Source organism: Eurypyga helias, unplaced genomic scaffold (assembly GCF_000690775.1).
Source record: "Eurypyga helias isolate BGI_N326 unplaced genomic scaffold, ASM69077v1 scaffold24150, whole genome shotgun sequence".
Classification (NCBI taxonomy): domain Eukaryota; kingdom Metazoa; phylum Chordata; class Aves; order Eurypygiformes; family Eurypygidae; genus Eurypyga; species Eurypyga helias.
Genome location: NW_010224105.1, coordinates 1,391 through 11,821, shown reverse-complemented (window position 1 = coordinate 11,821; position 10,431 = coordinate 1,391). Strand labels below are relative to the sequence as shown.

The 10,431-nt window shown below is 55.9% G+C and overlaps 1 protein-coding gene across 1 annotated transcript; it reads right to left on the bottom strand.

Moving 5' to 3' along the window:
* Positions 1 to 4,933: 4,933 nt before the first annotated feature.
* Positions 4,934 to 9,303, bottom strand: TMEM184A (transmembrane protein 184A). Its single transcript, XM_010160557.1, has 8 exons — positions 9,079 to 9,303; positions 8,253 to 8,418; positions 7,229 to 7,319; positions 7,062 to 7,137; positions 6,376 to 6,467; positions 5,907 to 6,076; positions 5,612 to 5,809; positions 4,934 to 5,184 (listed from the first exon to the last, which is right to left on the bottom strand). Exons 1-8 carry the CDS (start codon positions 9,301 to 9,303, stop codon positions 4,934 to 4,936), a joined length of 1,269 nt encoding a protein of 422 aa, XP_010158859.1.
* Between the last annotated feature and the right edge of the window lie 1,128 nt (positions 9,304 to 10,431).

Here is a 10,431-nt window from a genome sequence, read left to right as displayed (position 1 = left end):
GTGGCAGGAGCGGGTGCGATGCCATGGGATGCCATGGGAGCGCGGAGCAGTCAGGCCACTGGACGGCTTAGACCCGGGGAGGAGGAGGTGGCATTTTTTTTTCTCTCTCAAATCATTTAAACTTCATTGTCATGATTGTTTTTATTTAAAAAAAAAAAAAGAAAAAGAAAAGAAACGAAGCAAAAACAAAAAACTTTTGTAACGTGGATTTGTTTTCCTTCGTCTGTATTTCAGTCTGCTGGGGTGTTTCCGTAGATGGTGGATACTTGCTTTCATTTTTTTAATGATAGAAGTCTTCTGTTTTAAGTTGGTTTTTATCACCAGCTCATTCTATCCTCTGTGGTTACTCAGTAATTTCATTTCAATATTTATTTTTGTGCTGCTTTTTTATTATAAAATAAATTATTGATATACCAAGCAATGTGGATTCCTGTTTGTAAGGCGAATAGCCCTGTGTATGTGTCCATTACTTTCTCTTGACAGCCACAACGTAATTTATTGCTGTAAATTTAGCTGCAGTGACTGGTTTTTTTGTACCTTTCCAATAAAGCGTTTTCTGGTTTCAGACTTGCCCTGGTCTGTGGTCAGCGTTTTGGAGCTCGAATTGATCTTCAGCGGAGTGTTTCGGGTGTTTTTGCCGGCCCGGCCCTGGTGCGGCATACAGCTGGCTGTCGGCTGCGGCGCTGCCGGTGAGCGATGTGTTTTTGGGAGACGGGCTGGGTTAAGGCGGGTGGGATGGCTGCGCGGGCTCCGCAAGCATCTGACCCAGCCCGGTGTAGCCGCTTGCTCACCTCCCAGCCTTGCCGTGGTGCTTCCTCGGTGCAGTCGGAATGTGCTCGTGGGGTAGCTCTTGTCTGTGCTCAGAAACACCTGTTCTTCCAGGCCAGGCTGCACCGTCATGGGTGCTGTCGGTAGCGCAGGCGGGGACCGGTCGCTCAGCAGGTGCCACAGCCACGATGCTGAGAGCTGGCTGCGCGAGTCCACGCGTGGCTTGGGTACCCTGTGCTTGAGACGGGTCACGGTGCTGGAGAAAGGTGCTCCCCTCTCCTTTGGGTTGTGAAACAGCCCTTCATCGCCTTCCTCTGCGACTGAATAATCTGCTTAAGCCCTTACCTCAATATTTCATCTGTTTGCCTCTGTTAGGGCTTTAAAGCGGTGGTACCCTGGGCCAGTGAGCTCCGAGGGGCCGCGTTAGCTTTAATCCCCTGTCCCAAGGGGTTGGTTTCCTTTAGGGGACAGCTGAAGGAGGAGAACTCTTGGCCTGTGCTGGGCTGAAGCAACAGGTTGGAGGCAGATGGGTGCGTTGGCCAACGTTGGAATTAAGAGGTAGGGTTGTATGTGGAGAGAAGCAGGGCTGAGAGAGCTTTGTGTGTCAGCAGGTAATGGATGGTCATTAGGTGCTGGAGGTGGGGCTGGGCAGGCTTGGCTGAGCAGGGATGCAGGTGAAGCCTGGGGGGCAATTCCTGTTGCGGTGCTGAGCAAGAAAATCACCGTCATCTGCCTCGGCTCCCGCCTGGAGGAGCCGGTGATGATGGAGAGGGCGGTGAGCTGGTTGTGTCTGTCAGAGGGATGGAGGAGCATTGGTTGAGGAGGAAAAGGGCATCAGGAATGGGCCAGGTGGAGGTTCATCAGTAAAAGGAAACTCAACCTTCACCACGCTCAAGGGAGGAGAAAGTCCTCGAGCGGGCGGGAGACGAGTCTGTGAAGAGGGCTGCAAAAGCAGGAATCCTGCGCTCTCATGCACGTCTGGCCATCTGCTGCCTGTCAGCAGCTGGTCCCAGGGACTGCTGGTAGGTGCTAACACCCTAAAAAAGAAGTCTGCCTGCCCCCGACTGGGTGCTGGGAGGCAAGCAGCCGGATGGGAGCGCGCTGGCTCCGTGGCGGCACTAGCAGCCGCCTTCCTGCCCCTCTGCTCGGGGGAAGGGTGGTCGTCCCAGCTCTTGCAGGTGCGATGGCAGCGTGTGCCCCACGAGGATGCATCCCCCACACGAGCGGGTGGTAAACCTGCCTGATGCAAGCCCAAAAAGCACCAGGAGAATCGATAGGCACAGCCTTAGCCTCGTCCTTGGGGAAAGCCCGAGGACGAGCAACAACTGGAAAACAAATCTGCCGACCACCGGAGCCCGCTGCTGGCAGCGAGCAAAGCCTGTTCCTCCCAAGCTGCCTGCTGGCCTGGCTCCAGGCACAGCCAGGCTCCTGTGTAGGTCACCCCTGTGCTGCTGCCAGCTCTCCCTGCGTCCTTGCTGTAGAGATGGAGGAGACACGTTAGCAGAGGAGCACAGGACCGTGTCTGCTGGTGAACACGTTCAGCCTCTGCCACCCTTGTATTCCCCTTCTCCGCGAATGCATTTTGACAGCCTCATGCTTTGAGGGCCATGACAGCGCCTGGGCTGAGCTCTTGCCTCTCTCCCCTCTCCAAGAAAAAGAATGGCCGGGAGGCCAAGCCCGTGCCCGCTGGAGCGGGAGCACTGCCTGCTGTTTCACGGCGCAGCAGCCAGCTGGTGTCCGGCCCAGCACGGCTCCGTCAGGCTGGTGTCGCGCTGCTGCCTTGGATGAGTCACGGTTGGTTTCTTCTTTTCCCCCTTGTTTTGCTTGCAAGAAAGACCTGTTTTACATATAATACAGTAATCAGGGCTTGACATAAATAGGTAAATGTCATTGTCTGCAGTGGGAATTGCACCTGCTGGCAAGAGCAATGAATGCAGCCCATTGTGCACCAGAGTCGATCGTTTGTCGATGAAGTACAACTACGTGTTTTGCTGTGTTCTCGCGCAAGTTTTTATCGCGGCGGCTGCGAGCATACCGACACGTGCCACCATCACCTTTACAGTCTGTCCTCGCCCCAGGAGCTGGAGCAGCTTCTGTTCCTGCCGCTGTGACCAGCCCTCTCCCAGAGGGGTGGAGAAGACCAAGATGCTCAGCTGAGAGGTGCCTCCGCTTCGGTGCTGCGGAGCCTCATCCCTGAGCACCGTGGATGCGCTTTGTGGGCAGGAGGGTCCTGCTGCTGGAATGCGCAGGATCTGGATGGATGCCTGGGTGTGCAGAGGGTATGGCTCTTGTTTTAGGGACCTCATCGCAGGAAGAGTGGCAGCAGTCTCACCGGCTGAGCAGGTAGGAGCAGCGGTGCTACGGAGCAGAGGGCTTGCAAGGCTGGCTCAGCTATAGGCTGCTCGTGTGGAGTCCAGGCTTCCAGCACGGTAAGATTTCTCCAGTAATAATAAATAGAGCTTCAGTCTGGGCTTAGCTTGGCTAAAGCAGATCCAGCCGTTCCGAACAGCAGCATCCACAGCTTAAGTGAGGGTCGGAGGAGGTGCAGTACCAGGAGTGGGAGCAGGACACACACACACACTCTGTGAAGTGAAAGAGATGAGCACAAGTCTCATGGGAATGCCAAAACGTGTAGGATGCTGCGTGTGCAGGTATTTCTGCTGGGCCAGCATCAAGGGGCAGGGAGGACATTGAGCTTAAGAGCATCAGCATTAGAGCAGGAACAGATCATGGGCTTTGCTTGCTGAGCTAAGTGAAAATGCTCAGTCCATGGTAGAAATTGCTGTTTATTAGAAAAAAATATATAAATAAAATAATTTCATGTTGTAATTTACATGTTGCAGCAATTTACGTGTTGCAGCTTAGGAGCAGGGGGGAAAAATACCCTAAATGCTAGTAGTTGTGTGTAAAATGGCTCTAAGCCTTACCCATCAGACTGTTTGCCACATGACTGCAAATCTGAGGCTGTAGACTTGCCCTCGTCCTCCCACCCCCAAACAGCAGCCTGGCCAGTGCCTAAGTTCGTTCCCAGGGATCTTCTGATTAACAAGGGAATAGAAATTGGACTAAGAATTGGGGGGAAAAAAAGCAGAGAGGAAGTTTAGCAGAAGGATGCACGCTCTCCATCATTGATACGGGGAGAATCCCTCCACAGGGTATCTTCCCCGCCAGCAGTCCTGCTCCGAGCAGCAGCATCCCCAGCATCTCCATCCCCGTCACCCGGCCGGGCTCAGCTCCCATCTGCCTTCCCGCAGGTCGGGCAAAGCCCAGGGACGGTAAATAGCGAAGGGTTAGGAGGAACAGACAGTTCCCAGTAAGCGCATTCCTACCACCACCAGTCACAGTCTGGTTCCCTAATAAAGACACTGATAAGGAAGCTGGAATCCCTTTTAACTTCTGATCCGTTCAGAGATAAACTGGTTTAGACATAAACAAGCACTTCTGTCACCGGCTGCTCTCAGAAACGCAGCTGCAAGACCAGGCATTGGCCCCAGTGGGGGCCCACCGCTGTTCCCGGGGGGGTTACTCAGGCAGCTGCATCCCCATCTGGAGGGGGAAGAGGATGACTTACTCTTCCTCCCTAGTACAGGTCTTCTGCACAACTCCGTGGGCTTTTCTGGGAGAAGGAGAGGGGAAAGGATGTAAAAATAAGGAATGACGTCTTTCAACCGTTACGGGGTTTTGAGGTGAAGTGAAGTCACCTTCCTGGGCTGGTTTTCTCCATGGAGCCCAGGGAGATAATTTTTTACTCAAATTGGGAGAAACTAGAGCAGAACTGTGCTGAGAAAAGCATTTCTCTCAGGCCTCAGCACTGCTTGGAGGTAAGAGGAAGGCGAGGCCGGCCGGTCCATCCTGCAGCCTGGCTCCCCTCCTGGGCATCCCCCAGTGCCACCAGCAGCGGGGAGGCAAAGCCCGGACTGTAGCGCAGGGCTGCGTAGCTCCGGAGCAAAGCCCCATCCTAAGCAGTGGAGATGAGACAGCAGAGGCTGGCACTAGCTGATTTAACCATTCCCCGGCTTACTGCATCTTCCCTTTGAGAGACTGGCTTTTTGGGTTGAGTTCCTGGCTTCTCAATACTTGCTTAGACCAGGTTGTCTCAGCCTCGAGACACCCACATTCACATGGGTTTAAACCTCTCCAGCGTCACTGTCCCCTCCAGTGTCTCCTACAGCTCCTCGTCCGACAGGATCAGCACTCTCTTCTCAATGTTTTTGCTCTTTCTGCTGCTCAGTCCGTCCGTCTGGGAGGCCACGTGCCCGTTCTCCCCCGGTGCTTTGCGCTCTGCCTCCTGCATCGACTGCTGGGTGTACTGCTGGTACGCGGGTGAGAAGTTATGGATCGCATCCTGCACGATGTCCTGAGGGCTTATGGTCTCCTTCAGCCCGCTCGAGATGCTCTGCATCGGGGCAAGGTTTGCTGAAAAAGAGGGAGAACGGGAGGGTGGTGTGGGACATCAGACAGTCAGTGAGCCCGAGCGCTCCAAGACTGGAGTGACACTTTTCCTTAGAAATTCGAGATCAGGGGCTCATTGTGGGCCACATCAGCTTGTGGTGGTGAGTTCCAAGGAGAAGGAAGTCACCCCAGCTCCACGTTCCAAAGAGGATGGATCCTGTCCATCAGCGTGTGCTGTAATGCCAAAATCCCCTAATTCTGCCCATCCACACCAAGGTCCCTCATCCTATCCACTCGCTATGGCTCGTGGGTATCATGAGGGAAGAGGGAGAAGGAACTCGTGGAGCACAGGAGAAGGAAATTCCTCTGGTGGTTTTTAGTGTCCCCTTGGTAATGTTATAAGGGCGGGGGTCTCCTCTTTCCATAGTCACTGAAAGAGGGGAAGAGTTACCTGTTGAGTTTTCCTTCTTCTCCCTGTACACCTGGCAGGTGAAGGCGTAGCGCAGGGCGACGGAAGCAAAGAGCATCTCAATGCAGATGATGAAGTTCTGGTAGCCAGCAGCCACAGTCCCAGCTCCCACCTCCTTCCCATCGATGATCTGAACCTCGGGGATTACCCCACATTTCTCCAGGATCGCCAGCAGCGTCCCTGTGCAGGGGAGGGGAGAGATCAGCTCTGGTCCTGCGTCCCTGGGTCGGGTGGGGCTATGGGAGGAGAAGCGCTGGGCATCCATGATGGGACCCACCTTGCCAGAAGGAGAGGAAGATGACGGCCTTGATGGTGATGAACTTGAGGACCGGCTCAAACGGGCGCAGCAGGTCCGTGGTGGCGAAGTAGAAGAGGAAGAGGGCGTAAAGCGCCAGGCTGACAGAGAAGTTGTAGATGATGGTGATGTAGAGGTAGCCGCTTCGGACGCTGTGGGGAGAGAGAGGAGGGGAGTGTGTGTTAAGGCAGGGGAAAAGGGTGGGGGCAGGGGACTGCTCTCAGCTTTTCCTCTGTTGGTGGGACCTTTTTTACGACAGCCCACAGGAGTTCGGTCCCTTTCTCACGTGGGGGCAGTGAGTCTTTATTTACGGGTGCTTTGGGCTCCTTGTGCGCTTGCTGCCTGCAGAGCAGCTCCCTGGGGAGGTCTGGCAGGACACCCCGTCCCTTGTGACGGAACAGGGATCCATCCTGTCCCCTTCCCCCTCCCCAGCCCGACCCAGCATCCTCACTTGAAGTCCCCATCGTGGTATTTCCCGAACGCCTGCAGGATGATGGTGACGATCGCCATGAGGGGTTTCACGATGCAGAACTGCAGCGTAGCCTGCACAGGGGAGAGACACGATGCAGCCCGGGCAGCAGGGATAGCCCACCGCCCTCCCTGCAGCTCCTGTCACCCCCAGCCTCTCCACGCGAGCCAACCCCTCTGCTCCCGGGACAGAGACACAGAGGGGAGAACAGTTCTCCATCCCGGGAGTGCCCGCGCCGCGGGGTGAAATAGGAACCGGCACAAGGGCTGGAGACGGCAGGGAGCAGGGATCCTGCAAGGCAGTGCAGGCATCCCAAGGTGGGGGAGCGGGTGGCTTGGGGACAGCCCAGTGCTGGGATTCAGCCCAGAGTCGAGAGCCGTCCAGGCTAACCTGGGGCAGGACAGAGATGGATCTCGGCTCTGCAGTGGGAGGAGATCCTGACTCAGCAGTGAGTCAGAAGCAAGGACAGGGAGCGCGGTGCCCTGCTGCTGGCCAGGTGCCGGGGAGCTGGGCGAGCTGCCTCCCTCCGAGGGGAAAAAACCCAAAAAGAGCATCTCAGGAGTGCGCTGAAGCAGAGCCCTCTCGGCAGGGCAGCAGGGAAGGGACCCACCACCCGGACAGCCACTGTCAGAGGGGAGCAGAGCCGTTGCGCTCCGTTGGGTACCCACCTGCTTGCAGAAGCGGAGGAACCCGATGGAGTAGGACATACCCTGAAGGCAGCAGGTCCCATAAAAGCAGCTGGACCTGGAAGCAGAAGCCGAGGAGATACCACTGGGGCTGGCGGATGGGGAAAGCGGGTGTAGGGCCAAGGAACTCGTGGGATGCTGGGACTTACGCAATGGGCTTCCCTCGGATCTCTGTCATGATAGTGCTCTCCCCTCCAAGGTACTCGAAGCACAGGCTCAGGAAGCTGTAAATCACGAAAGCTGGCAAGGCAAGGGCAGACACGATCAGCAGGGCTGATTGAGATCTGGGAGGCGGTTGTTACATTTCACATTCCTTCCTGCTCAGGTGTTTTCTCATCCACCCCGGAACTGCACCAGGATTTGGGACACTAGTGGGTGGGAGCCCAGCGAGGAGCAGCAGGTCAAATCCATCTGACGTCCAAGCAGAGTCAGACGCACCACACCACGTGCACCGAGTTCGCTGCAGATGCAGCAGTTCCTCTCTGCGCACACAGTCCGTGAGTCCACGTGGCAGCAGCCGGATGTCCCGGCAGTGCCTGCGGAGCTGGGCCCCAATCCCAGGCAGGAGTGCAATGGCCAAGGACCACCTGCATGGAAGGACTCAAAATTGCTAAGGGGTAGCACAAGTGGCTAGCAAGGAGCAGGTCCTGAACAGTTTTCTTGGACATCCCCATCACTTATTTTTCATGCACTCCAAACCTGAAGTAAAACATATGCCCACACCCCTCTGTTCCCCAGAGGGAGCAACAAGGTAGAAGATTAACCTCAACCCTGACGATCTTCCCCTGCACCTCAGAACACTCCAACTCCCCAATTTCTTAGATAATCTACCTTACACCAGAAACACACTGCATTTCTACCCCAAAGGTAGCCAGAAAACCTCTTTCCCCAGGTGCATGACCTGGGGTCCCTCCGAGCCTGCAGGCAGGCGTTGGGAAGGCAAGGCACCAGCTCACATCTGCCCGTGGGCCATCCCCTCCCTGCTGCCAATGGAGAAGGAAGGGGAAAACCTCTGCACAGAGGAAGGGAGAGTGGGAAGAAAGAGAAAGTGGGAAGTGAAAGAGGTGGAGATTTGCCACTTTGTGCAATTCAGGACACTCCAGAGGCACAGGCCAGCGAGAGGAGAGCGCTGCTTTGCCATCGGCCTCCCTGCCAAGCAGAGGCTGCACTCACCTTCGTAACAGTCACGCACCGAGTCGAAGTAGACATAGTACTGGTGGCTGCCGAGGAGAAGGAGGCTGAGCCAGGAGTCGAAGGCATAGATGGGCACAATGAAGAGGATGCGGATGATGTAGCGCTGCTCTTTGGGGACGGTGTAATTCCTCAGGTGGGTGTAGATCTGCAAAGAGCCCAGCATGCAGAGCTGCAGCTACCACTGGTCGGGAGGGAACTAGAGGTACCCCCAACCCCACAGGGCTCATCCCACGTCAGCCCTGTTCCCAGGGGTGACAGCACTGCTGACTTCACCACAGACCCATCACAGCGAACAGACACGAGAGGCTCCGTCCCAGCTTCCCTGGAAAACAGGCCCCGGGGCTGCGCAGGGAGTCTGCCCTCCTCTGTGCCAGCCCTCGTGCAGCCCCGTCCCAGCGGTCAGAGGCACCCGCTTGCCTCTGGGCTGCCTTCAGCACCATGGACCCACACAGCACCTGAAAACATGCCCACTGGCAGTGTACCCCAAGGCAGCCAGCAGCATACACCCCAAAGGTACAGACCCCGGGGTGTCAGACGAGAAACCCTGCTGGGTGTTGCCTCCGGGCTGTGCCGATGTCCTGCAGCCTCTCCTGGCTCCAACAGCCACCCAGGGAGCGTGTGGGCAAAGTCCACCCTCCCCAGCTGCCAGCACCAGGCTCCCAACAGCAGAGATATCCCCTCCAGGCAGCAACAGGAGGAAATACCCACCTGGAGCTGAGTGATTTGCAATGAACTCGGGGGCAATCAATAGGTTTGCCCTTGCGTCAGTCCCAGCACTGAGCCGTGTCTCTGCTCCAGCCCGTACCTGGTGGAAGGTGACAATGAGCGCCGACCACACGAAGATTCCAGAGATGACCCGTGCTGCTGTCGTGGTCAGGAAAAGCTGCTGGCCATCCTCAGAGTCGTTGTGGGCAGCCGTGAGCAGGACAAGAGCTGGGGATGGTGGGGCTGAGGCCAGCCTGGCCACTGTGCCAGGTGCTGGCGTGCCAAGTGCCATGGGAGAGGGCAAGGCACGTGTGGCATTACTCATCTGTAGGGAGGGCGAGGCAAGAGGAGTGGCACATGAAGGCAGGACCAAGGTAAGCTGGTGAAAGGGAAGGTCCCACCACATTTCCCAGCCTACACGGTACGGACAAACCTCCTGTGAGGTTTATTCCCTCTCTAGACTGTCCCTCATACAAACCAGCCTAATCACCATGGCTGAGTCTACTTCTCCCAGCAGGAAACTGCAAATGTCCTTCAAAGGCAGACCTTCTTTTCTCCAAGGAGGTGCATATGGTCCTTGTGTCCACCAAAATACATGCTGCTTCTTCCCAGCCTTGCTCCTTCTTATTTTCTCAAGGGTCACCGTCCCCTTGAAAAGGAAAGACCTGTCTGCACTTGTGCCCCTGTGAGTTCACACCTGTGGGTCGGGACCCTTTTCCATCAGGAACCAGAGGCTTAAGGGTTAAGCTCATCCCTCACCCTTAATAATGAGTCCCTTACCAAGGAGCCATCAGGACACTTATGTCCCCCTCCTGGGGAGCCCAGGAAACACTGGGGTCCCAGTTTGGCTCCTTTCGTCATGCATGGCCTGGTTTGGCATCACACAGGGTATTTGGCCATTTCGGGGTCATGGGGGTCTCGATGTGCAGGCAATGCCAGCCCTGAGAGCTGAAGGGCAGCCAGTGGTCCTTCCCGCACTGGAATTGAGCTCAAGGGAGCAAGCCTGCCATGCTGCAGGCAGAGCTGCTGCCCTTTGGGGATGCTGGCATCTCCCCCACAGGTCTGTCCCCCTCGAAGCTGTCTGCCCCAAGGTGCTGAGCATTCCCAGCGCAAGGGCTGGCCCAGGACTAGGGGCACCGTGTACCCCATGACTCCAGGCAGCGAGGACCAACCTAATAATATGCTCTTATTTATGGGGCAGCTTCATATCTCAAGGCCAACAGATGAATAAACTGCTGTTTGGCGCCTCTTTCTGCTAATCTGCGGAACGCTGCTTTTTCCCCCAAGTATAACAAAAGTGTTTTTTTAAAAAAACAACCTGTGAGCACAGCTCTAACAATATAGATGCTTCTGGGTGCATTGTTAATAAACAAAGATTTTAGCTGCCGGGTAACTATCGCCTGGGGGAAAAAACTGTAAGCGTGAACTGGCGAGAGGCAAGAAAATACCTGCC

Coding starts and splice junctions, on each gene's coding strand:
- TMEM184A (XM_010160557.1), bottom strand. CDS start 9,303: ATGAGTAATGCCACACGTGCCTTGCCCTCTCCCATGGCACTTGGCACG. Junction 7,320..8,252: donor GGTGCGTGACTGTTACGAAG/GTGAGTGCAGCC, acceptor TTGCCTTGCCAG/CTTTCGTGATTTACAGCTTC. Junction 6,077..6,375: donor TACCACGATGGGGACTTCAA/GTGAGGATGCTG, acceptor CTCTCCCCACAG/CGTCCGAAGCGGCTACCTCT.